Consider the following 26780-nt stretch of genomic DNA (forward strand, 5'->3'; position numbering starts at 1 on the left):
ATAAAATATTAAAATATATATATTTTTTAAACGCATTTACATTCATTATATTACATTAAATTACATTCTCAGATGTTAAAACGGTTCCAAAAATAGACAAATAAAATAATAGTAGTATAATAAGCTAAATATAAGCTAAAAAAATTTACATTAAGCTCAAAATTTACGTTTTTTTTTTAAATTCTTTTTAGTTTCGTTTTTTTTTTTTTAGATTCGGTTTAACAATAGTTTGTTTGATGATGTGGAGTTTAAAATACATCCAACTATTTAGCATTCTGGCTTAATACTCTTTTTTTTTAACAATATTTCATTGTAAGGTAGCGTTTACCATAGGTATTGATGGACTTTTGTCCCTTACCTTTAGAAATCAAATGGGGAGACAAGTCACTAATGGTTGTTCAACACATATAAGGATTAAATAAAAGCCCGGACAGACAAGCTCTTGCTTTCATTTGCCCAGAATGAGCAACCAACGACTGGGGCTTTGGACTAGAAGAATCTCTGGCAGGATCCTCCGAGGACTATTGGCTTTCCTTCGGCTATTGCTTGCTGGCTGCGTGAGTTTCTCCGGTCGATTGCGGGATGTGGTGGCTCAGGCAGGAGCTGAAACTGGTCTGCTGGCCCTGAGTTTGTGCGTCAATCGGAGTATTCACCTGGTGGAACGGCTTTTCTGGCTGGTGGTGGTCATAAGCAGTGTTATTGCGGCTCTGGTGCTCAGTAGTTTTCAGCTGGAACGCTACTTCAGCTCCCCCACTGTAATCTCCGTGGATCGGGACTACCGCGGCTGGAATGGATCCCTGCCGGCAGTCACACTGTGCTACTACGATCACATCGATTCATTCAAAGCCAACGAGTATATCCAGGAGGTGTGGAATGTCTCGATCATCGACGAGGATTACTTCTACTTTATGGATTTCCTTTATGCGGTGGTGAATGCCACGGCCGGGAATTACGCGGAATTGGCCAAGTTTGCGGAGGACGAGCGCTTCGATCAGGTCGATCTCTACGAGATGATAGAGCGGGTGGACCGACCCTTCGAGCAGGTCATCAGCAGTTTTGACTCCGGCTTCCAGGTCCATGTGCAGCGCGTGATGACGGAACGGGGCGCCTGCTATGCCATCAATTCGCCCATGTCCACGGTTCTGAGTGGCCAGTAAGTAGTATGGGTAGCCTTACCATGATCCTCATCCATTAAGGGGACTTCCTGCCCTTTCAGACCCGTTGCCTATGAACTGATGCCGCAGCCCTTGTCCTGCCAGTATGGCAAACAGCAGTGCTACATCCGAATGGATCTGTATGAAAGCACTGGCGTGGTGAGTGCTGCACAATGGCTGCCGTTCAAAAGAAATTCCTAATTAAATATGAAATCAACCTTGCAGCTGGACGTCCATTCGCCGTTTGAGGTTTCGGCCACAGAGGCGAACATTGTGGCCCTGCACAAATCCGATGAGATAACGGCCTCGTTCAAGGTGCTCGAAACGGTGTAAGTAGACTTCCAGACTTCCAGATCACACCCATCCAGACAGTGCCGTTTCTCTATGAGTCTGATTTATATAACCCCCATCTGCAGGGCATCGAAAAATCTACGCCAGTTGAGCGTGGCACAGCGCAAGTGTGTGTTCAACAACGAGGAGACATCCAACCTGAAGGTATCTATATCTATATACCTTATCTCGGTTGGGGGTTTGGGTCCAAGATGCTCTTTCTCTGGAGCGATGCCCTGCGTTTCGGTTCATCAAATAAACAAATTTCTCAACTCAAATAATTGCATCTCTCAAGACAAATAAAAAACGCGGCACCTGATAAGCCGTATCAGCGCAAGAGACTCAAATATTCTATAGAACCTATCCCAGGCATCCTCCCTGTAATGCCTACAGAGAAAATAATATTATCTAGACACGTGATTATTAATTTTATTAGTTGATTTGTAACTATTTTGGTGTTTTTGCATATAAATACATAAATACATATATTGTTTCCAAACTTGTTATATAGCATTGCCCTCATTTGTAGTTATCTAATTTAAAAAACCATGTAACATATATCTAATTATGTTCCAATTATCTGTTGTTCAATTGATTCTAACAAACAGATCTACAGCAAATCCCTATGCCTGGCCCGATGTCGGGCGGTGATGGCTCTGGAGATGTGCAACTGCGTGCCCTTTTTCTATCCGTATGTCGAGGGTCCCAGTTGCAATCCCGCCGGATTCGAGTGCCTGCTGGACTTCAAGTGGCCCATTTGGGCACTGCACATCTGCAAGTGTCCGTCCACCTGCACGGAAATCGAGTACACCATGCAGACGGTGAAGAAAAGCTCGTGGGGCGTGAAAAACAACGAGGAGGTGGCCAGTAGCGAAACAGCTACCTCCAGTTTCCGCTGGGACCTGATCCCTCCAAAGGTCCGGATGCGCCGGGATGTGGTCTACAGTTTTGAAGATTTAGTGGGTGAGTTATTATATTATATGGCAAACAGTTTATAAAATGATATTTTTGTGTTTAAAAGTTTTTTAACAATTTTAAATAATTGAATTAATATAGATTTAAAGTTAAAACAGGTTTTTTTTACGATTCAGAACATTGCTTTCAAAATATGTATATTTTATCATAGGGTTATATCTGACTTAAATCAGTAATTATGGCTGATTTATATCCTAAGTTATTTTTATTAAGATTCTTTATATTAATATATTATCTTCCAGTATCCTTTGGAGGAGTCCTGGCCCTTTTCGTGGGCGTCAGCGTGATGGGTCTGGTGGAGATGGGCCATGTGCTCATCAACAGCATGCTGCTGGACGCCTTCGCCGTGATCCGCCTGGTTTTGGGCCATCTGAGGCGCTGCTGGCGAAGAAGCGACCACAAGCCGGAGGCACAACCAGTCAACGACCGACTGAACCACCTCAACGAGCGCCTCTCTTTGGCCGACACCGCTGAACTGCCGCCGTTTGACTATGTGAATTGATAAGCGACAATTAGCTGGCAACCCAAATGCGGTCAAAAGTTTAATGTTACTCGGGTGGGGGGGGTCGGTAAATGGGATGAATGTTGTTGGGGGGTACAAAAAAGCATGTCGCCGGCATCGACGTTGCCCAGTTGCCGCCAAGACCTCAACGCGAACAGTCGACTGACTGCCTCTGACCGCGATACCCCCCCGACAGATTTAAGGTTTCTCGCACCACCCGCCCACGCACAGATCCCGAGCAGATATGCAAATACATTGTAGGCGCGGTCGGACCCTCAGATAAGATAAGCCTGTGCTCTGGAGGCGATAAGTGCGAACAGTCGAATAGCCAGAGTCAGAAAAGTTCTTCTGTGAGGTGAGTGAACTCCACCCCCGGTTGAGAGTAAAATGCAGGAGTCTGGCAGTTCGTCGGACAGGGGACAGGGTCCATCGCTGTGCCTCGAGTGGAAACAGCTCAACTACTATGTGCCCGCCCAGGAGCAGAGCAACTACAGCTTCTGGAACGAGTGCCGCAAGAAGCGGGAGCTATGTATCCTTCAAGACGGTGAGTCAATGCTCCGGATGTGGTTGTGGGATGTGGCCATGTGGCTATGTGGCTATGTGGCTATGGGAATGGGACTGATTTGTGGCTAACTCTGGTTCGATTTGGCTTGCAGCCAGCGGGCACATGAAGACCGGCGACCTCATTGCCATCTTGGGCGGATCCGGCGCGGGAAAGACCACGTTGCTGGCGGCGATTTCGCAACGGCTGCGTGGTAACCTGACCGGCGATGTGGTTTTGAACGGCATGGCCATGGAACGGAATCAGATGACGCGCATCTCCAGCTTTCTGCCGCAGTTCGAGATCAACGTGAAGACATTTACGGCCTACGAGCATCTATACTTTATGGTGGGTCCTTTAAAACGTGTTCATTGATCTTTTTCATACCAAGGGTCCTTAGGTTCTTAGTCTAAACTCTTCCTAGCTTTATTTTAATTCAGTATTGCTAGGAGAGTTGTACTAGCCATGTCCGTGTGTCCGTCCGTCCGTCCGTTTCCATGCAAGCTAGTCACTCAGTTATATAGCTAAGTGGAAAAATCTTTTCCAAAAGCATTTTTTTATTTAGAAACAATCAAAAAAATAAATAAAAAAATAGAAATTCTTTGATTTAAATTTATATAAAACATACTTCGATATATAATGTAGTGATGGTTATCTAAGGTTTTAATTTTAGAAACTATGCAAAGTTTTAGGGTAAATTCCAGAATGTGATTTAATATTCTTAAACATATAGGTATAAAAATTAAAATATAGTCGTCTTAAAGAAAATTTAATTTTGGTTGTTCATTTTAAATTTAATTTTTTTTAATATCTGTAAGCTTCAGTTCTTTTGGTTGAAGGTTAAAATATCATTCATATTTCATAATTTGTCAAATTTTTTTTTTTTTTATTGGATTAACTTATTTTTTAACCCTCCCATTCCCAGTCCCATTTCAAGATGCACCGCCGCACCACAAAGTCAGAGAAGCGTCAAAGGGTGGCGGACCTGCTTTTAGCAGTGGGCTTAAGAGATTCGGCACATACCCGTATTCAGCAGTTGTCGGGCGGAGAAAGAAAGCGCCTGAGTTTGGCAGAGGAGCTGATCACCGATCCCATATTCCTGTTCTGCGATGAACCCACCACGGGACTGGACAGTTTTAGTGCCTACTCGGTGATAAAAACCTTGAGGCACTTGTGCACGAGGAGGCGCATTGCGAAGCACTCCCTGAGCCATTTTTACGGCGAGGATTCGTTTGAGACACCGAGTGACCAGAGTAGTGCCAGCGGGAGTGGAAGTAAGTCCATCGAAATGGAGGTGGTGGGCGAATCGCACGAGAGTCTGCTGCAGGCAATGCGGGAACTTCCCACACTGGGAGTCCTGAGCAACAGTCCCAATGGAACCCACAAGAAGGCGGTCATCTGCTCCATCCACCAGCCCACGTCGGACATCTTCGAGCTCTTCACCCACATCATCCTGATGGATAGCGGCAGGATAGTCTACCAGGGACGCACCGAACAAGCAGCCAAGTTCTTTACGGAGTGAGCTATTTTCTTCTCCCTCAAGAGTTTTCAATTCAAGCGATTTCTATTGACCTTTTCAGCTTGGGCTATGAGCTTCCTCTGAATTGCAATCCCGCTGACTTTTACCTCAAAACCCTGGCGGATAAGGACGGGAAGGAGAGTGCCGGGGCTGTACTCCGGGCTAAATACGAACACGAGACGGATGGACTCTATAGCGGAAGCTGGTTACTGGCCCGCAATTACAGCGGGGATTATTTGAAACATGTGCAGAACTTGTAAGTTGTAATAAATAGAAAATATATTTAAGCCCGCTACTCGTTGAGTAAAAGCGTATAGAACAGGTAGAAGAAATAATGTACGAATCTTTCTAGCCGTCTTTATAAACGTCAAGATCTTGGATAGAATAAATGCTAGAGATTTTAGCATGCAGATTCATGCTGAGCGTGACCACGCCTATTCTTATGCCCACAAATCGCGAATGTATGTCATATCACTCTGAGATATAGTGAATGCAATCTATCAACTCATACTATTACTCATAATATTCTCGAACTTATTAGCATAAAACCCGATTCCTTATTAGCAAATTTATTTTAAAATTGAGAAGCTGGATCGTTATTTTTATAAAAATAATCATTCCTATTTCAGCAAGAAAATACGCTGGTTATATCAGGTATACCTGTTGATGGTGCGTTTCATGACCGAAGATGTGCGGAATATCAGGAGTGCCCTCATATCCTTTGGCTTTTTTATGGTGAGTTACCTACCCAGAGCACAAGGAAAGAATAGTCTATAATCTGTAGCCATAGATCACCGCTGTAACGCTATCTCTTATGTACTCCGGAATTGGTGGACTTACCCAGCGAACAGTACAGGATGTAGGAGGCTCCATCTATATGCTGAGCAACGAGGTTTTTGACTTTTGAGGGTCCCAGTTATGGAATGGAGAACTCATAAAATATATCCCTATAGATGATCTTCACGTTCAGTTATGGGGTGACCTACATATTCCCAGCCGCACTGCCTATCATCCGAAGGGAGGTTGGTGAGGGCACCTACAGCCTGTCAGCCTACTATGTGGCCCTGGTGCTCTCCTTCGTGCCAGTGGCCTTCTTCAAAGGATACGTCTTCCTGTCCGTGATCTACGCATCCATCTATTACACGCGTGGCTTCCTTCTGTATTTGAGCATGGGCTTCCTGATGAGTCTGTCCGCGGTAGCAGCCGTCGGATATGGCGTCTTCCTCTCCAGCCTTTTTGAGTCGGATAGGATGGCCTCCGAATGCGCAGCGCCTTTCGATCTGATCTTCCTGATCTTCGGTGGAACCTACATGAATGTGGATACAATTCCTGGGTTGAAGTATTTTTCCCTGTTTTTCTATTCCAACGAGGCATTGATGTATAAATTCTGGATTGACATCGACAATATCGGTAGGATACTTACAATTCGATTAGGAATATATTACTAGAGTTGTTAACATTTAACAATTTTCCTTCCCTTTTTGAGACTGCCCTGTCAACGAGGATCATCCGTGTATCAAAACCGGCGTGGAGGTGCTGCAGCAGGGATCTTATCGCACGGCAGACTACACTTACTGGCTGGATTGCTTCAGTCTGGTGGTGGTGGCCATCGCATTTCACTTAGTCTCCTTTGGATTAGTAAGACGATACATACATCGCAGCGGCTACTACTGATTGGGGGCGCTTTTATTATACTAATTTCACTTTACACTCTTACAAAACTTGATTTCAGCTTAATTTCAGTTGCATGGAGTACTCACGCGTTTTAGTTAGTTAAAATTTGTAATTTTTAAGCACAAACTGTTCTTAATACATCTAAACTTCAGTGGAAAATATTGCATTCATCAAACTTGAGTCGCATAAAATAAATCCCATATAGATCCTATATGCCGTTAGTTTAAAAAGAATCTTAGTTGAATTTGTAACTAAATTTGTGTTCAAGGAAAAGTCTTGGGCGAGTCTAAGGTAAAGCGATCTATAAGATCTATACAAGATGTATTTTACATATACCTATTTCTACGGTTGTCTGCCATTATATGAAAAGTGATTGATTTTTAAGAGACCTGGCAGTTAAATAAATTAAGCTAAAACAACCAAAAAAATAATTGAAACAATAAACGGAGTAAATGTTGTGCCTACTTGGGCAAAGAACAAAAGGGCGATGGTTTGCCTATTTTGGTTTCCTATAAATCTGGTTCTTGCTCTGCTAGTATAAGCATTACTTATTTAAACAATAATCCTTTTTTACTATGCTGTTTTAGCAGTCAAAGGAAATCTGTCGCTTGGCCTTGCCTCCAGAGTTGTTACTGTTTCCCACTGATTGCATTTGGAACTTTCGCGCCGAGCCATTACTTCCACCTCCGCCAAAGTACGGGCTGATGTTCTGCTGGTCCTTGCCGGTGAAGTTCTTCTGCGCCGACCGACGCGTTTCGCAGTCCATGTTCTCGCGCAGCGCCAGTCCGCCCAGGTTGCTCTTCGACGAGCTGTTCTGCAGCGTGGGATTGGGCCGGATGGGTTGCCGCTCCTTGCAGAACAGATCCTCCGATATGCGGTCCACTATACTCGATTGCGTATCCGAGCAGGTGTTTGTCGGCAGACTCATTTGGCTCAGACCGAATGAATCAATGGAGTTCTCACTGCCGAATAGGTTGTGCAAGGAACGCCCCGAACCGGCTGCTGCTCCAACTGCCGATGCTTGCGAAAGAAGCATCTTACGCTGGGCAAACTCCTCGGGGCCAATGTAGCCGGAGAGGCGGGTGCTAGACAGCCGCTTGGCCTCACTCTCCTGACTTCGTGCCTGCAGGTAAACGTCATCCGCATTTTTGCCCGCAATCACGCTAAACGCAAACTTCTTGGCCAGCCTGTGGGAAATGTATAGTTTCAATTAAACATACTGAAGGTTTAACCGAACCCCGAAGTTACCTTAGCAGTGTCTCGCTGTTGCTGGATGAATGCCCCAGGTAGAATTCCTGGAAGATGCGCTTCACAATGCGTGTAAGGTCTGCCGCATGTTGACGGAAGAGCTCGTGCTTCGCCGTGATCTTTCGCTCCTGCAGTGCCTGAGACACAGCCCAAAGCAATTTCTGTCGTATTGAAAGTGATAAGTTATGACTTTAATCGTGAAAATATCTTAGGGGTGGGAATAAAATGTAAGATCAAACCCCTGCGAATTAGCAAGAGAATTTACTTAAAATATCGTTCTGAAACACCCTGGCTCTTAACAGTTTTTCTTTTCTTTCCCATATTTGAAAGTAAATATGTAAGTTTTACCTTTCGCTGGTTATCCGTCATACTGCTATTGGGAGTGGCGCTCATCTCCGAGTGCGCTCGCAGCAGTTTACTCGCCAGAGGCGTACCACTCGCAAAGGAGGAGCTGTTCACCAGGTTGCTACTGCTGCCGCTCAGTCCCAGACTTAGCCGCGTTTGGCCAGCGGGTGCAGCTATCTGCTGAGCCAACTTCAGCTGAACACCTGCCGTGGAGGAACCAGCTCCAATGCAGAAGCTCTGACTCTTGATCTTGAGAGCGCGAGGCGTCAAGCCACTGGGACCACTGCTCTCGGCTCGGAACAACTTGCTGCTCTGGCTAGCCAGGTCAGCGGAGTCCTCGTCATCGCAGGCATTCCTTTTTCGCTTCAGCAGCGACTCTAGCTGATTACTGCTGCCCTGGTTGTCCGGCGAGAAGAGAGCTCGCTTCGATCGCTCCACGCGATTCGCAATCTCAGGCTTAAAGAGTGGCTTGGGCGGCATAAGCTGCTGTTGCTGGAGCGACTTGGCTGGGCTTTGGAATAAGGCACGCTTGGAAGTTTCTCTCGACGGACCTGGCTTGATGAGATCGGTGCGGTACAGACGCTTGCGGGCGGATGAAGATGGCGTCTTTCGGGCTGTTGGAAATGCATCATTAAATTTTGAAATTCTCTGGCTTTATCACTTACCTTTGGTTTTGCTGCCCGGGGTCTTTCGTTTGGGCGTGGCCTTGCGTTTATTTCGCGCTTTTCTGTAAATCATAATAATACAAGTTAGTTTGTATTTGGGATTTTGAACGAGTGAAAAAATTATAAAGCTACCCACTTCTTATCTACCATAAGTTGTGGTCCAATTGAGCTGTTGAGTTTCAGTGAGTTGGTGGCCAGATTTGCAGAAGAAAATATGGCACGGCGCTTGGCCAGGTGACTTAGTCGATTGCCAGGCGATTGAGTTAACATTCTGTAAGCATTTATGTTTAATAAATATTTTGTTATTTTGACAAGCTATTGCTTGACTTACTTCATACGCATGTTTCGCTTCTTGGCACTCGAGGGGGATCGAACGTAGGAAGTGGCTGTTTCCACGCCCACGTATCTGTCCACCACGGACATGCTGAGGTATTCATTTTGTTCGGCAGCTTTGTTAAGATTATAGCTGTGAGTGAGACAAGTATAGTTCGAATATTACAAGCATACCACAATATCTAGAAGGGCTTACCTCAGTCCATGATGTCGCACTCCAAGCACGTCCCGCCAGCCCATGTTTTGAGCCTCCGAGAGACTGTGAGTGGGTCTGAACAACGAGGACGTTTCACTTATGCCACTGTCCTCTATTGCGGGCGTCGAGGCTGGCGAATCCTTAGAGAGAAAGTTGAGTACATTTGACTTCATGCTAAGCACCATTTTGATGACGTCCACATCGGGTGTGGTCACCGTGGGCGGCGGACGCACGCCCTGAAGACAGCGCCGTATCCGCCGATAGAGTTCCCGCTCTCGCCGGCAGTTCTCCAAGAAATGCGATCGTGGATCGTTGGCGTTAAGCTGGGTGGCCGATAAGTCCATCGTCTGCTCATCCACAAAACTAGACTCGGTAGGGGCAGTCAGAGAGCAGCGGGCACGCACATCGCTGGTGCACTGCGACTCCTCCAGCACCTCAGGCAAATCCTCAAGCCTTGTGGCCGGCTCCTTATCCACCTGATCATCATTTTCCGCTTCCTCGTCGCTGTCGGCAAAGAGATCGGGCGAGCGTTCATTGTTGAACTTATGCTGCGAAGTGTTCAGCGATGTATCCAGCACGGTGGCGAGTCGGGGATTGGCATTGGAGGGACCTGGCTTCTCCTGATCGTCAGGTCTCACAGTCAGACTTTTGATTTTGCCATCGAATGAGAGGCTGCCCGTGGTTGTCGTGGAAGTGATAGCCACCGACACGGCCATGTCCACGGCATTGCAGCTGTTCTCCTCGATGAGGGTGTCGTAGAACCGGGGAAACACAATCTTTCCCGGCGAGGGGCGACGGACGGCTGGGGGTTCCACCTCGGGCAGTTTTAGGTTTTGCAGCTGGGAGCCGTAGAGACGTTTGTTCACCTGGCCATAGGGACTGTCGCCGAAGCCCAGGAACTGGGACTCCTGGCTGCCTGGCTTTTGGTTGGGTGGCGTCGGTGTCTCCGCAATGGAATTGCTGTTGACGGGCTGGTTGCTCAGTGGTTTCGGTTTCATTAGATACGGCAGATTCATGTGCTCCTCGTCAGATATATGGCCCTCATTGTTTTCACTGAGCGAAGACTATAAATACGGAATTGAATAAAGACTTTTGACTGCAAAGTGCAGCTATTAATCTTACCCCGCTTCCCGTAGAAGGCTCCGATTCGTAGCTGTTGTTTATTTTATTCCTAATTGAGTTGCTGGTGGCCATTCTTTGAATAAAAATAGATTTTTTGTTGTAGTTTTATACCCCCTAGTTATTTTAGGCACGCGGCATTTTGTACAGGCTCGCTCCACTTTTTGGAGCTCGATAAACACTGGGAAAGTCCGGAGCAAATGAAAGCGAAAGTACACAGGGGACAGCCGCTGACGGTTTTCTTATCTGAGCCGCATTAATCTTGATGAAAGTGCATTTACCTTTTGGAAATGTGGCACTTTTCCCAGGTCGGGGAAAACTAAGCCGCCCAAGCGAAAAACGCGCGTAGAAGTCCAAGTTTTGCGGGCATTTAATGCGTTCGAGTCGCACGCTCCGAACTTCTGTGCAATTTCCAGTTGTGCGCGCGACCTTGGCGGACTTAGTTCATCTTAACATTTGATCTTAAAACACCTTTAATTAGTTAATTTAGTTATAAAATACTGTTGTTAAAAATCGCTGTCTGCGTGAACATCTGCCCGATTTTGGCGGTGGTACTAACGCGTCTGGGAAATGCCATTAGTGATGGACGATAGTTTACCAGTCACCAAGCGGTGATCACGGTTTTGAATGATTGTTCTTGTTTTGTATAATTAATCTTAACATATATGAAAATGAATCAAAATAAATTGTCTATTATATCATTAGTCAAGGGGAATTAACAATTTTGGTAAACAATATTTGTTGTACAATTACTAGTTATTATTCAAATGTTACTTTTTTTAAAAACAACGCTGTTGTATTGATTTCATTCGATATTTTTTGTACTAAGCCGTTTAATAGGCAAGCTATCGTCAACAACTATCGTCACTACGTGCAACCCTGGTAAGCAGCTGTTTGTGTATAACATCGCACAATAACAACAAGTCTTAAAACTTATTAAATCTTTTATCTTTGCTGCTGCCAGAGGGCTTTTAATCGAGGCGCCCGACTCTAAAATCCCCACCTAGTGCTATACATTCAGTTGTGCCCAAGAGACTGTACGTTACAGGCCGTAAAAAACAGCTTAGTTACTCGCTTTTCAGCCAGTGGCCTTTTTAGAAACAACAACAACAACTGAGCCAACAACACATAATCCATTTTACGGAAAACGTCATCTTAACCCAACAAAAGCGATGCGATTAACCCGCTAGTCTCGGCGAAGATGCGCGGAATTGAGGGCAAAGTGCTGGTTCTAGGCTCGCGAGGTAAGAATTACATACATATGTACATACATACATACAAGCCCTGTCAGTCAGTTGGATGCCTCTTTGGGTTCCATTCACAAGCCCCGCTGATCCGTATAATGCAAGTTATTCTTGCAATTTGCCCAGTGATAAGCAAATTGCCCGGGGTGAGCCGATAAGCCGCAGCCTTGAACTGCACTCCACCCCCAATCGGGAATTGGGATTCCGGAATCTGGAATTGGTTTGATGCTAAGAGTGCTAAAGAGGCAGATTGTCTGGTTGGGACTCGGCTTATCAGTCCTCTGAATTCCATGACTTACTTAATCAACATATGACATATATATTTTCTTGTCTATAGGTATACAAATCTGTTTTTATTGAACATAAAGATTTGTATTACAGAACAAATATTTAATCACTTTATATTCGACTAATGGAAGGCCATATCTTTTAAATATACAGATTAAAGAATACAAATTGTATCTAAAGTTCCCTTTAAAGGTCGATAGATATTTCCAACAGTTTCGTAAGCTCCAAATATTTATTTATGTTTGTAAAACTAAATATAACATTTATATAAACCTTATAAAAAAAATTCTTAAAGTGTAACTGTCTGTACAATTTGCAATGTTAATATTTAAGTTTGCTACAAGGCCGGGTAAAGTTTACTTAGACACCTAAATATGTATTTTCTTTGTACATACATTGCTTATATATCAATTAAAGAATAAGTGTTTTACTTATGCCGCACAAACACATGCATTGATAAAAAAAAGGCGGTGCTTTTCCTGAGGTATATGTTCTTCCCATGATCATCGGGTGATTCAGCGCATGTACTGCAGATATAGGGGCAGATTCAATGTCCGTCCAGTCATGGAAGGGGCTTTTCTGAACCGCAAAAGTGTGCTGCAAACAAAGACTCTGGTGGTTGGGACGCGATTTTCTTATCAATGTTTACCACCTTTTGTAGGGTAGTGCGTCTCCAATTTTTGTTTATTTTATTTATTTGCCATGATTAATCAGTAGTCAATTAATGCGTGCGCCATGGCGCGTTCACTGAATTCAAGCTGATAAGATGTCGGTTATTACTTGAAATAAATAAGGCTCACGGGTACACGGAATAACATATTCGTATTTTGTAAAATGTTATCCAATAACCCATTGTATGAAATATGAAAAATTTTGTGTATGAGGTAGCTAAAGAATGATGTACTTACATTGTTCATTTTTGTATTGAAATTTACTTAATTGACACATATGGCAAATAGTTCAAAAAAATTTAAAATTAGTTTGTAAAATATTGATAAGTTTTATTTATTTATGTTTTATTTTTCAGGCGTGGGCAAAACACGATTGGTCATCAGGTACATAAAGAACACCTTGCACAGGAGTGAGAGCGAGGTCCCGACAATAGCCGTGTCCTTCTTCACGTGCAACATCATTCTGGACGAGGTCAAAATAAAATTGCAAGTGCGTATCCACCGGCCAACCATGTATCAGTGCACCCAACTCTTTTGGGGGGCGAACGCAAATGGAATTGCCTCGTAAAAAAGCCGAAGCCAAAGGCAAAGCCAAAGGAATTTGCCACTGCCCCACGCCCACTAATCCTATTTTCCGGCTTGGCTGCCCGAACGCTAATCTGGGTTTATTCTGCCACTGACTCCGCCACGGGTTCAGTATTTGTCCGCCTCCGCCCCACTGTTTCGGTCACTTTATTTGTTTTTTTTTATTTTGCAATTTCTGCGTCCACTGCACTTTGTGTGTTATTCGCTTTTTTTACCGCACTTTCTTTTTTTTATAGTTTATTGATAAGCTAAACGCGAATGGCAGCAGCTTCTCCCAATAGTGAAAGGGTTACCACCCACTTGGCCCTGGCTAACATATTTACTCTTGGATGGTTTCGATTTTGATGGCCACAATAACTAGACGGGAAGTTTAAAAGTGCCGAACATATTTTTACCCTTAAAAGGTTTTTATCAAAATTTTTTGTAATATTCCTAAAATGTTAGTATGTGTTAATGTTAGTGTAAATTCACTCAGTACAAAAATGCATTTTTTAAATATAATCCCTAATCTAATTATGTGTGAGGAGAAAAATTCGTAATATTAGAAATAACCATAGACATTCGATATATCAGATTAGCTTGCCTTTTTAGAAATGGATGTATATATATGTATTTATGCTATGGATAAGCATGCAAGAAGAAACAAAAAAAAGGGACGTACTTTATAAAGTGTTCGTTTCAATTCTTACTAAGAAACAGGTCAGCTTTATTTTTCCTTCTTAGTTGACCTCCATCCATTTCAAAGTATGAATTTCGCCAGGCCAGCAGAATCAAGCGTCTGAGCAAAATAAATATGAATACATAATAGGATATTGTTTGCGTATTCCGCTTGTTAGTTTCGCATTCGGGGTTCTTTGTTTTTCCCTTTGTGGGGTTTTGTATGCTTCGATTTAGTTTCGCCAATGAACAAGTCGTTGCCCCAAAATTTTTATGAAGCGCATAAAGAGGAGTCCCCTTCAAAAGACCTGAAGTACGCGATTCCCATATCCAATATGATTGTTATTGCTGTGGGAAAGCGCGGCCATAAAGAGCGCAATTGCAGAATAAGCGGCGAATGACTCAATTAAAGTTCAAGTAGCGGACGAACTCTAGCCACTGGTTATTTTCTCTGCTTTCAGATTTGGGACACAGCTGGCCAGGAACGCTATCGGGCAGTGGCGCCCATGTATTATAGGAATGCCAATGCAGCCATTCTGGTCTTCGATCTGACGCAATACAAAACATTCACCGAGATAAAGTCGTGGATCCAGGAGTTGCATCGCAATGTCCAGGATCCGATGATAATGACGCTGGTGGGAAACAAGATGGACATGCAGGCACAGCGAGCGGTTTCCCGTGAAGAGGCTTTCGTGTTTGCCACCTCGATTGGGGCCACCTACTTTGAAACGTCCACGGAAACGGATCAGGGACTGGAGCAGGTGTTCATCTCGACGGCCCAGGGATTGGTTCGTCTGGCGGACGAGGGCAAGAGCCCTTCGTTGCGTTCTTTTGAATCGACTGATTCGCTGGCCTACACCAACACCAACACTGCCTTCAGTCACACGGTGGCCGCCTTGGCCAGAAGCCCTGGAAATGCCGCCTTCCGTCTGCCCTATGTGGATATTGGGCTGGCGGTGGAGGGCGAGGATGTGAAGACCAATGGCGTGGGACGGCTGGAGACGGCGCCCTGGAGCATCGAGCACATTGCTCTCGGCGAGGTGGAGAGGCCCAGCTGGTGCTGCTACTAAGATCTTTGTGATCCCTAGGATCTATCTCTGTGAATGAACCACTGTGATGTCAACAGAACCAGACTGTAGTTCGAATACGGCTTAAAAGGGCCAAACCAGCATCGTTTAAGCAATCAACCGATCCCAACCCAACTCTAGATACGCAAAGACCAAAAGCAGCCGCCACAAAAGCAAAAGCAAGCTTGGCTTGAAGCTATGTATTAATACACTGATTAGGCTAGATCCACATGATCCACTCGGTCCACTCAATCCACTGACAAGGCGCTGGGATTAACCGCTTCATTGTAATCTTAACTTTAGATGCTAAGTGTATACAGCAATTGCCGCGTGCATATTATGACTTTATATATTTCTTTCGCTCTAAGCCCATTTGACTTACCAACCATTGAATTAACCCACAAATACACAAGAAAACACAGGGAACAACACTCACAAACACTCACCCACAAATCATTGAAACGCAAACACCAATTCATGTACAAAGCATTTTATACGGCATGCATATAATAAATATAAATGTAATAATGTATACTGGGTGCTTTGTCATTTTGGGGGGTCGCCTCGCCACGCCCCCAGTGGCGAATCATCGGGCTAACGGCAATGCAAGTGCATTAACTTGGCCATTAACGCGGCAACTTAACGTGTAATTGGAATTTAATGCCCTCATAACAATGCCAAGGGTTACAATTGTATTGGCTTCGCACAGCTCCTAATGCTTAGCATTGAGTTCGCCCCAGAAGCGTGACCTGGTATTTTTATTAACCCTTGTGCGTCACTTTGGGGGGTCTACGATGAACGTGCATTATAGATTAATAACATTTTTGGCACCGAAATTCTTAATGGGTTGCTTTTGTAGTCAGATGAATGGCTTACCTTATGTTAAAAACTTTTCAAACTTTTCAATGGAAAGTTAGCTTAAGAAAGAAAATAAAAATACTTAAGGCAAAAAAAAAATTAAAAACAAACACGATACTTTTTTATACCTATTTAAGAAAAAACTTTGTCAAACATTATAAGTGATTTATTAATAAAAACTTCTTTTCAAATAAAATCTTAGAAATTGGACATCAAAAGCATTTATCAGTCTAATTGATATAAAATCAATAAACGCTCCGAGCTGCCCAGCAAATATAATCTTCTGTGCCCCCTCCCAATTCCGGAAACTGTGAATTGATTGCACATCGAAAGGTTAAATTGAATGGGTAAATGTGGTCGTCAGTTGGCAAAGTAGTGGGAAGTCAAGGCTGGCAAGTTCATAAAGCACCGAAAGCAACTTTACCGATTAGCTAATATACATAACTTATGGTCAGTTGAATCCTTATGTATAAATAATAGGTGCAATTTAGCGTGAGGCGCCGGCAAAAAACCGGCGACAAAAGACACCGAAACTCATTCAAGTGTCATCAAGGCGTTTAGCAGGCAGTCAGATGGTTCAGTTTAGGTTTCGGGTTCGGGTTGGGGTCCTGTTCTTGGTCTTGGTCTTGGTGCTATATAGCCAGCTGGACTTCCTGGGGCATTCGGGGGATAGGACACATAGGTTGTGGCTCAGTCAGACCATTGATTTACCATTAGGGGAATGCCAAATGAGTTGGCTCCGCACCACACTCGCCTGTATCTGTGCTGGTGCACTCAACCGGAAGCGATGCTCACACACGCAGAGCCCCAGAGTGTGTGTGTGTGTGTGGTGTGTGTGTTACGATGCCTGGCAGATATCCTTGACTTACACCTACGCACGCACAAATATACCTCAACATCTTGGCTGGTTGCTAATGGTATTTAGACGGTTTAATGATGTAGAAATGCATCAATGTAATCAAGGTAAGACAGGCAACACAAGAAGCAAATTTAATACCTATATTGTACACTGCCTGAAGGCCTTTGCCCACACAATGTTGGTAAACCGAAAACTCCGATGTCCCAGCAAATTGCTCACTTCACTCAGGTGCCTGCCATTTCATCTAGTAGGTTCATGTGTAAAATTATCCATTAGCATTCCCTGACTTTGATTGCCAGCTTTCTTCTGAAGTCCTGTTAATTGTAACAGTCATCATTCTATTATTGATTGGGGTATAATATAGTTTATTTCCCTTTCACAATAGGGCAGTACCTCTTTGCTTGCATAATTGTTTGGTAATATTTAATTTTAACTAATTATATTACTAAATAATGCGATTTCAGCCTTTAAAATAAATTGAATTCAAGCATAATAGTTTGCTCAATAATAAAGCAGAACTATTTATTACCAATAATTGATCAACTCATTATGCTGAGCTAAACGAAAGCAAAATGCTTTAAGTGGTAAATGGCTCAAAAATGAATAAAAAATTTAGAATTTTGCTTTATTTTTTGAGGTTTAAACTACAACATATAACAAATTTATTAAATGTTGAGAATTTGATAATCCCTTACTCTATATTTCTTTTAGAATTTATGTTTGACATAGAATCTATTATCGCATTGCACATATTTTTAAGCCTTCGGACTTACTAACCGTTGACAATTTGATCCCAGTTTATGTATGTAGATTACTGCTTGTTTTTAATTTAGCTCATACATATGCAGTTAGTTAGGCGTCAATTGCCGATGTGCGATGGTGGCCAGAGCCATATTTTTATATGAACCATGCATATAAATCGAATTACACGTCGTGTTGGCATATTTACGACCCTCTCCACATCCACAAATCCATATATGTATATATTTTGTTGGCGAGCGTTAGAATGTCAAATCTACTAAAGTTCTCGGTGCCACATAAATTGGTGGCACATGCACACAAATCAAGTATGCTAACGAAGGCGCTTTTGGGTATCTGTGTGAGATGAGTGTGAGGTCCCCTTTGTTCCTGCATTCAGCATCCAGCATCAAGCTTCCTGCATCCCATCCGTTGCCATCGAATTTTGAATATTTATCAAGCGCCTCGGCTTGGGGCCTCAGTACGTTCACGCTTCTGATGCATACTTTATGGCGCCCGTACCCGTGTGTTGGTGAGTATCTGTGTGGGTGGCAACTAGTTGGCATTGTTAGGGATTCAGCTGAACTTCCACTGACCTGCACAGCAAATACATCATGTGCGAGCGGCATTTGAGCACTCGAACTCGCATTGCTACACGTACAAAACGAGCAAATTAAATTCTAAATCGTTTATAATCGGATTTTTAGATTAGAAAAACATGAAACATCCATGGGCTTAGAAAAGTAAACTCAATTTTTGACATAACATTTTCGATTTTAAAATTAACCCAAAGAAAGCAAACTTTGGCAGGCCGAAGATAAAATAAGATTAAACAAAAAGGTTTTTATATCGATTTTAATTCGTCTATGCTAAAAAAACAGTGAATTTACTGCTACATTTTTCAATTGTTTTTATGGGAGCTAGACGATATTATCCTTGGTTTCAAAAAAATGGCATTTGTATTTTTAATATGTAAAAAAATAGCAAACGTTATGATTATTACATTACACCCATTAATACTTAATCATAAAAAAATAAATTTGTCTATTTTTTTATCTTAATGAATACATGTCTCTAGATCTACAATAAAAACAACATTTGAGTATTTCTGTGTTCTTTGGCACACACATTTTATCAAGCCGCATTTGTAGCATCATCCCAACCATTGATTTTCCCGACAACATTATTCGCATCATCGCATATTTTGTTAGCAATTCCAGATCAAGATTACCCGAAATTGAATTTTCATCACTCGAAATCAAAGCGCTTACCCGGGGGAAATTTTTATTTTTGCTAAATTAAATTCCGTTTCGATTTGAGTAAAAAGTATTTGTCAAAGAACAAAACCTGAATGTCATGTTGTCAATTAATTAGATGAACAAGAAATCACCAGTTGCCAATGGCGCAAGGCAGTTGCAAGGACTGCAGGCGTCGTTAAAGGCAAACAGACAAGGCGAATTTATTCCTGGAAATTCCTTAAATGCCAAGATGTCGGCTCTGACTTGAAAGTTGGTCGCCAGCCAGATGCTGAAAGCAATGCAGCGACATGGAAAATACCACAGCGCCGAATGCACAGACACGCAGGATGGCAGGACGACGGCGAAGGACGAAGGCAGAAGTGCGGACAGGATCCGAAGCTCTTGGTTCTGAAGATGATGGCGCTGCGGGCAAGTCGCTCGAGTGGAGTGTCCTCGTCTATGTCCCAGGCTCAAATCCCGAATGCATAGGCAGCTGCTGTTGCTCTTGCTGAAGCTCACTGAACAAAACAAAATTCCATTTTTTTTACAACTGCTTTATAATATTTTATTTTGATAATGCGTTGTTTGCTATTTTTAGTGAACTGTGATTTTATACAATTTTAATATTAATCGATTAATTTAGAATTATATAAATTGCCATCTAAAAGTATTCCTGCTTAGTATTTTGATATCTGATTACTTACCAATCTTTTGATCAGACTTACAAAAGGCCAAGGCCAATAAATATAAGTCATTTTGATACAATTTAATGGATATCAGCTATAAGCTCCAAAATATTTGTATATAAAATATATTATTCGTTGGTGAACTCTTTAATCCAAACAACACATTTCTATGTTAATAAAATATGCATATTTTTTCAGTGGTATTTAAAAAAAAAAGGGCTATCCGAACCAAGTAAAACAAAGAGAAGGGGTGAGGAGAAGCTCAGACCGAGCCACGACAAGGCAATCCAAATGCAATTTAGTGTCATTTTAATTGAGCTGCCCGGCCAATGTCTGGGGTCTCTAAACGTATTAACTCGAAAAAACTACTCTCAAATTTAGACATCCCCAAGAGTTATTTATGGCACAAGAAAGGGAACACATGGAAAACCATTTGAATGTCATTTAATTTAATAAGTGCCGCAAAAGTGCAATTTAAAGGCAATTGCTTAGTCATAAATTTGCTAGAAATCCGCATTGACCTAAACGCAATTGATGGAGAGTATTTCGCTGCAGAGGTCTTAAGATTTACGTATTAATGCAAAATAATTTACGAAATGGATGGAGTTCCTGTTTGGGGAAAATTTCGTAGCTGAAATTGAGTTCGTCACAAGTCTATTTATCATAATTTGCCTGCAAATTACTTTTTGCCCCACGCAGATGATGCTGTTGCCAACTCATGTTGCCAATTCGGAGTTTCAGGTAGCTGGAATGTAATGAGAATCGAGGCAGGGCAAATATGGCGGCCATTAAAGAGATAAACCCCCACATAAAGATAAATGTACGCCCCCACAGCCCTAAGGATCCTTCACTCGCCTTTGGGTCGATTGTGTGTGGCAGCCATAAGGACACAATTTGTCTAGACAAACTCCAGCTTAACTTTGTTTTCCCATATTTTTCTGCTTCGCTCATATCTATGCTGTACCTACACCCTGCCATCATATGCAAAGCACTGGGAATTTCATGTTAGCTAGAAAGGGTAAGAAAAATGTGAAAACCAAAAGTTGTTTGAGGTTTCAGTATGATGGTTAAGGCAATTTACAAATAAAATTGCATTTTTATTATATTTTTTGTGAACTGCATGATCTTTTAAATAAAAGTTTTTAATTGGTGAAACAAATATATTTGTTGTTATTATGTTTCTACTGTTTTTTATGCCGACGGGTGTTGCTGTTTTTTTACATTTCACTTGTATTTTACCATACAGTTGTGCCCTGATAAGCTTTTAATTGGAAGAGAGCTACATTTTATCACAAATTGAAATTTATTTCAGATATTTGTTTGCATTTTACTTAAATTGTGCTTGCTGAAACAGTGATTTCGGTTTTGTGGTTGTCCAATTAGTGAATAATTTTTGGAAGAGTATTAGCTGACTGGCGAATATAATTGGGATAGCTTCTGTGCTCGTTGTCTGTGTCCCCCAAACTTGTATTCCTATTTCACCGACACTCGGTGAGTTGTCATAAAAATTGTGAGATGTCACTGCCACATGAGTGTGAGCCGTTTTCCTGCTGTTGTGCGATGCCAACACTTTGGCTGGCACCTTCTGTTCGCCCATTTAAATGTCCCCCGTCATCGGGTACCGTGGTCCGGGGTCCTTCATCCTCGCCACCGCAGAGCCATTTGACATTTTTAATTGTTTACCTGCAAAACAATGGGCGGACAAAGCTTTTGTTTTCCTCCCCAATTCGATGCGTTTCAAGAGTGCTCTGCAACAAAAAATAAAACAAAAATTGAGGGTAGAAAATAAAAACTGGATTGCGTGCAACAGGTTCGAGGTTAAATTGGAACGAAACGAACTAGAGTTATACGCTTTAAATTTTGGCGGCCAAGGACATTCAATGGGGGCCTCTTGGAATTTTCGAGTTCGCTGATTTTGCGCCGCACATCATTTGTCTGCTGACTGCGCAATCATGAATCTGCATTTACTTTTGGGCCTCAATTTCAACTCGTTTTCCCCACTCTGCCCACACAACCAAATCGTGAGTCTGGGGAGCCATGTGTGCATGAATATAATTTCGGCTTATGGCCTGTGGAATGGCGTATCGGTAGGCATGGAGAAGCTATTAAAAGCCCAACCAGCACCCCATCTCAACCCCAAGTGATATCCTGGTAACTTGGCCGACGACTTTGTCTTCGGACCTAATGGTAATCCTGTGTGTGTTAGGGGTAGTTGGTCAGTGGGCGGTGCTGACGCTTGACATTGACTGGCTGATAATATAAATATCATTGTTGCTTGCACATAATTAAGTCGGACAGTCGACGAAGCTTTTCAGCCATCGCTTGCTTACAGTGACGCAAGTAAGAAATAAAATATTGCCTAATTGATTATTTATAAAATAATATAACCAATTGATAATAATTTTACAAAAACAATTAGTAGACAAACTGAATTTTTAGTGCATTAGTTACATTTTAAATTTTCAATGCTTTTGTGTCGAACTTTTAAAATGGTATTTCTTAATTTGTTTTATTTGGCTTTGTTTACTTAAAAAAACTCATGTTTTTTCTTCTCAATTCTATTTATCTTGAGTATTTGTTTATATTGCTAACTACTAATAAATTAATTGGGGACATACTTTAACAGAAGACCAGAGCTTTAAGAAATACAAATAAAATAAGAGGCAACATGGCGTATAAGTAATAATTGAAAAACTATTTACCTATTGAAAAAATAAAACCAAAAATTTAAAATGGCGTCTAAATAATAATTTTAAAAACCATTTAACTTACCAACGCAGTTTGCTTACATTAGAAATAAAACTGAACATTTATTTCAAGTAACATATATTTATTACTATCAATTAACATAAGCATATCATGGCTTTATTTTATTGAGGACTTTTTGTTTTAATTACTGATGGAACAGTTTCCTGTGGTTTAGCTTTTAGGATGTTTTGGCTTCAACCACTGTATTATACTTGATTGTTTTTTTATCCTTAATGCCACTGGCTTCAATTGTATTTGTGTGCGTGGCAGGGTGAGTGTGTGTCTGTACTGGGTCCTGGGAAATAATGCGCCTAGTGCCAGCTCCAGTTGGCAGTCTGTTGGCTTTCAGCTTTGGTCGCTAATTAAGCCTGTTTATCGAAGTAAGTTAGCTGTTCAACTTTCGCTCCACAGCCCTTTATCCACCCCGCACTTAGATGATCAGCTCAGTTTAGTTATACCAGCTAACTAAATTAGCTGTCTGCATTTGTGGCGGTGAAATTGGGAGTGTGGCTGTGTCACCACAGCAGCATTTGGAACACCCTCAAGTGCAATAATAAAGCAATTCTCCCAAATGCCGCAAAGCCTTCAAGTTCAAGCTCTAATTAAGTAAATTATCGGGGGAAACGAAAATGGCTGGCCATACATTGTTGTACATTTGCCAAACAAATTCACTTGTTTTTGTGGTTCAGAACTGTCATCCTCGGCATATTTGGGTGCAAGTAAAAAGTGGCCTACAATGTTTGCGGTTTGCTTTGGTAATGGCAATTTATTAGCCGCCAAAATTAATTAAATGTCAACGCACAGCATCGGCAATGAAAGTCAGAAAAACCACAATTAAATTGCTACCAGATAGTTAAAATAAAACTATCAGCCATTAGCCATCTGCTACATGTTCTTATTTCCCCAATTTGCTCCCCAAAAAGTTGGTCGCTTTATAAGCATTTATGAGCTTTACCTTTTGGCAAAAGTTTTCACCCTGCATGCATTTTATTTGCCTCATCTAAGCTGCTGATTTCCGATTTTCATACTTTCCTCTGCCAACTATTTTATCCACTGAAATAAATGGGTCATTAAGCTTAAGTGAAGGAAAGTTTAACTGCAGGAAAATTGAAACAATTTGTTTTTATTTTAAATATTGGCTATTGCTATTTTTCTCATGTTTCTCGTGTTTCTAAATTTGCAATGGAGTGTGCGAGTATCACAAAAAAGGCGTAAACATGAAAATAAAAAAGAAAAAAAAAAGCTCTGAATGAAACTATTTCCGCTCCATTGGTTGGCAAATATTTGCTACTTTTGTTTGCCATGAAAGCGGACGATATATCTAGAGGGCCCAGAAACTCATGACAATTGTGAAAAGATAAATGTGCGCAGCGATGCGCGTGATTATTAATACTATTACAAAGGATTCTTTTTAGGATAATCATTCAGTATTTGCAAAAATTCATTCAGACCATTGAATCCTGCAAAAGTGCTGTAAAATTGCGCTCAATCTTGCTCTGAAACGGCGTCTCCTCTGACATGTTTGGCAAACAGATGGCCATGAATCAAGTTGCAGCCCCCCGAAACCCCTAGACAAACAAGCAGTGAAGTCCTCCCACTTCTGACCTCTCACCAAAAGTGATTTGCACTCTGGGGTCTGTCGTTGGTCCTGCGAATACATGTTGGCCCTGCCTTGACGAATCTTGTTGGGATTGGTCTCCTCACGTTTCCCATCGTTTGTCAGGGGTAACTAATGTGTGAGTGGATTAACCTTCGTCCCCCCAAAGTTCCCCACCGTCCATCGGTTCTCAGATAATCATATGCACACAAACGAGGAGCATCAGGTGCATGAGTCACAATGCTTTTGTAACTGCAGGGGATGTGTGGGGGTATCCAACTATAATTAGCAATTAATGAAGCGCACAACAGGGAGATTATAAGGTATTTTCTGGAATTATGCGCCCTTCATCACACAATTGGATTTGCACTGTTAAAAATATTAGTTCGTCAATAGAATTAGGGCATATAATACAATTAATAAGTTTATCTGAAAAAAAAGACAATAATAGAGCACTGAGAAGATTATTTCAAATCTAATAACACAATAAAAGTACAGAAAAAAAGGATATAATTTTTGTCTTTAAAACAAGGATATAATCTATCTATAAAGTTAATTTATGTAATAGTCTAAAATTTTTGCTATTATTAAGAATGTAATTATTTTATTATTGAAAAAGTAAATATTGCTGGACTCTAAACTTATTTAGTTACAAAAATACGTTAATATCATAACTATGTTTTTGTTTTGAGTATGAAATGTTTTTATCTAAAAACATGTTTAAAACAACTGCAAAAATCACTGAAAACACAAGTTTTTCAGTTGGCTGTCCTTATCTTGGCGCTTGTGACTAATGATGAGCAGTGTTTTCAGTTTTTGCGAAATGCGCCGGGGAATTGTTTTGGCTAGCTGATAGGGGTAAAGTTGTACGGACAAGTTCCGCTAATTGCTGGCCGATAAGCGAAGTGTAAGTGTCCGAGGAAAGAGGAAACGCATGTAATTAATTCTGCCGCCGATGAGAGGGCCATAAAAGCGGGTGCTGAGCCGCCGGTTGCATCCACAGTGAAATCGAATCTTGGCCAGCTGGACGATGATGGATATTAAGACCTTTATCCTGCTAGCCGCAGCTCTGGTCATCTTTGCCAGCCACACGTTTGCCGATCCAGTTAAAATCGACGATTCCGAGGAATGTCCACCCGATGGTAATAATGGTGGTGATAATAATAATGGTGGTAACAATCACACTAGGGACGATGACAGTGCTCTGTGTCCGAATTTCCAGCACATTCGCGATCTGATCGATCAGGTGGCTTTGCGGGAATTGATCGAAGTGCACTACAACTGTGATAAGAAATTCCGACGCGCCATGCGGTTCTACAATACCTCGGGTTTCGTTAAAGTAACCCAGGAACTGACGGATACTGCTGCCTACCAAACCATTCTTACCCAGCTCCAAGAAGCCAATGTGGATGTTGCGGATATTAAAACCGTTGCGCAGATATTCTACTGCATAATCCTGCCAGTCAAGAAACTGGACAGAAATTGTGATTGCAAGGCCGTCAAGCACCATTCGTTTGTGAACGATCTGCTGTATTTAATGCCGCACCAGGCTGTCCATGACTATATCGCAGAGTCTCAGAATAACCAGACCAATTTTGGAAATTTCACCAAGGCGGTAGTTTCGAAGGAGTTCCAAGCCACACTAAAGGCCAATGTTGTAAGTACACTTTGTTTATTAATTAAGTTAAAAAAAAACGCCCAAAACCCTCCCAAAAAAAAAGAAAAATAAAAATTACCTGCATTTTAGGAATATTGACTTAAAAGGGTTACAATAAGCTAAAATGTCATTAAACTAAGGAACAATTAAGTTCATATCGACAGTTTTCGTACATTATGCTTAAATTTTAGGTTTTTGGGTTTTTTCTAAAGTTTTTTGGTCATGCAAGTAAAGAATCATATTTTTGTGACTTGCGCTTAAAATATAAGTATTAACATGTCGCGCCAGGATAATAATCATAATGATAATAATAAATATCTTAACACAATTTAATTTTGAATATTTCATTGAATTTATTGTCAAAATAAACATTTATTTTATTTTTATATTTGAATAGATCCTGAAATCTTTATTTAGTTTTATACATTTTTTTTTTACAAAAGTTATTTGAAAACACCGAATAGATCGTAGACTACTGCTACTATTAGTAGTTAATACCACTTATAAGAAACATAAAATGTAATAAATCTTAACAATTTATGTTTCTTCGGGATATGTTTTTCACATATATGTATAAATTAAATTTATTTTTAATTCTGAAAAGTCTCATTTGTGATAGTGTAGTCGGGTATTGATGATGTATATTGATTCCTTTGTTACCTTATTCTCATACCAACGAACTTGCAGAAGAAGAGCGACGTGGTTAAGCCATTACGTACCCTGCGCAAGAATGGATGGGACATCCCGGAGCTGCTCCGCGCCATGTTGACCATTTTCCAGTGGTGACCTGACCACTCGTTTGAGTGCCCATTTGAGTATCTCGCTATTGTATGTAAACCCAATAAAGCAACAAGTGAAAGGAAATAGCTCCGCAAGGGGGCCTCCATGGCCGACACCTGTCCATTAAGTGCCTGGAAAGTGGGTGGCACAATAACCACCCGCTGGGAACGGCAGGACATCAAAAGTTTTCAGGTGTCCTTTTTTTTCCAGCACGCGCCATTTGTAATTTCCATCAATTTGTAACTGCTGCGGATGTGTCGAGGCAGGAAGGATTCGTGTTGGAGATAATCAATCCATGGTGTCCTCGTGCTTCCTTTGTTCTTTTGAGTGCCTCTTCTTTAATTTTCCTTTCAGCCCACTCGTTGCCATTTCCAGAAAATCCTATCGCCGTCAAAGCTTCTTGGAACGGCTTAAATACAATTTCCTTAACTATGCATTGCTAATTAGGGATTTTGTAAGCAGAGCTAGACCTGTAAAACGTGCTCAATTTAATTTCATCGATATTT

General features: G+C 41.7%; 5 protein-coding genes across 8 annotated transcripts; 4 read left to right on the forward strand and 1 right to left on the reverse strand.

The window, feature by feature from the left end:
* The first annotated feature begins 223 nt into the window (after positions 1-223).
* Positions 224-2972, forward strand: LOC128254658 (sodium channel protein Nach). Its single transcript, XM_052983859.1, has 6 exons — positions 224-1153; positions 1217-1313; positions 1380-1483; positions 1571-1649; positions 2093-2447; positions 2702-2972. The coding sequence occupies exons 1-6, from the start codon at positions 462-464 to the stop codon at positions 2959-2961; spliced, it is 1587 nt and encodes a 528-aa protein (XP_052839819.1). The 5' UTR covers positions 224-461; the 3' UTR covers positions 2962-2972.
* Positions 2973-3090: 118 nt separating this feature from the next.
* Positions 3091-6695, forward strand: LOC128254657 (protein brown). The gene is made up of 8 exons (XM_052983858.1): positions 3091-3505; positions 3618-3850; positions 4428-5020; positions 5083-5277; positions 5651-5756; positions 5812-5913; positions 5975-6431; positions 6508-6695. The coding sequence occupies exons 1-8, from the start codon at positions 3349-3351 to the stop codon at positions 6693-6695; spliced, it is 2031 nt and encodes a 676-aa protein (XP_052839818.1). The 5' UTR covers positions 3091-3348.
* LOC128254656 (uncharacterized) lies at positions 6687-11167 on the reverse strand. Of its 2 annotated transcripts, XM_052983857.1 has the most exons (9): positions 10883-11167; positions 10605-10677; positions 9483-10546; positions 9285-9419; positions 9090-9224; positions 8954-9015; positions 8292-8902; positions 7944-8104; positions 6687-7882 (listed from the first exon to the last, which is right to left on the reverse strand). In XM_052983857.1, the coding sequence occupies exons 2-9, from the start codon at positions 10674-10676 to the stop codon at positions 7279-7281; spliced, it is 2844 nt and encodes a 947-aa protein (XP_052839817.1). In that variant the 5' UTR covers position 10677; positions 10883-11167; the 3' UTR covers positions 6687-7278. The 2 variants fall into 2 exon arrangements, with proteins under 2 accessions (XP_052839817.1, XP_052839816.1); XM_052983856.1 differs by having other exon boundaries at positions 10605-11167.
* Positions 11168-11486: 319 nt separating this feature from the next.
* Positions 11487-15645, forward strand: LOC128254875 (uncharacterized). 3 transcript variants are annotated; one of them, XM_052984223.1, is made up of 4 exons: positions 11488-11638; positions 11700-11845; positions 13161-13294; positions 14508-15645. In XM_052984223.1, the coding sequence occupies exons 2-4, from the start codon at positions 11803-11805 to the stop codon at positions 15114-15116; spliced, it is 786 nt and encodes a 261-aa protein (XP_052840183.1). In that variant the 5' UTR covers positions 11488-11638; positions 11700-11802; the 3' UTR covers positions 15117-15645. The 3 variants fall into 3 exon arrangements, with proteins under 3 accessions (XP_052840184.1, XP_052840183.1, XP_052840185.1); XM_052984225.1 differs by lacking the exons at positions 11488-11638; positions 11700-11845 and adding an exon at positions 13626-13793 and having other exon boundaries at positions 13159-13294; XM_052984224.1 differs by lacking the exon at positions 13161-13294 and having other exon boundaries at positions 11487-11845.
* A 9175-nt stretch (positions 15646-24820) lies between these two features.
* On the forward strand, positions 24821-26384 carry LOC128254715 (uncharacterized). Its single transcript, XM_052983965.1, has 2 exons — positions 24821-25494; positions 26182-26384. Exons 1-2 carry the CDS (start codon positions 24868-24870, stop codon positions 26278-26280), a joined length of 726 nt encoding a protein of 241 aa, XP_052839925.1. The 5' UTR covers positions 24821-24867; the 3' UTR covers positions 26281-26384.
* The last annotated feature ends 396 nt before the right edge of the window (positions 26385-26780 follow it).

The sequence above is a fragment of the Drosophila gunungcola genome, assembly GCF_025200985.1.
Source record: "Drosophila gunungcola strain Sukarami chromosome 2R unlocalized genomic scaffold, Dgunungcola_SK_2 000006F, whole genome shotgun sequence".
NCBI lineage: Eukaryota > Metazoa > Arthropoda > Insecta > Diptera > Drosophilidae > Drosophila > Drosophila gunungcola.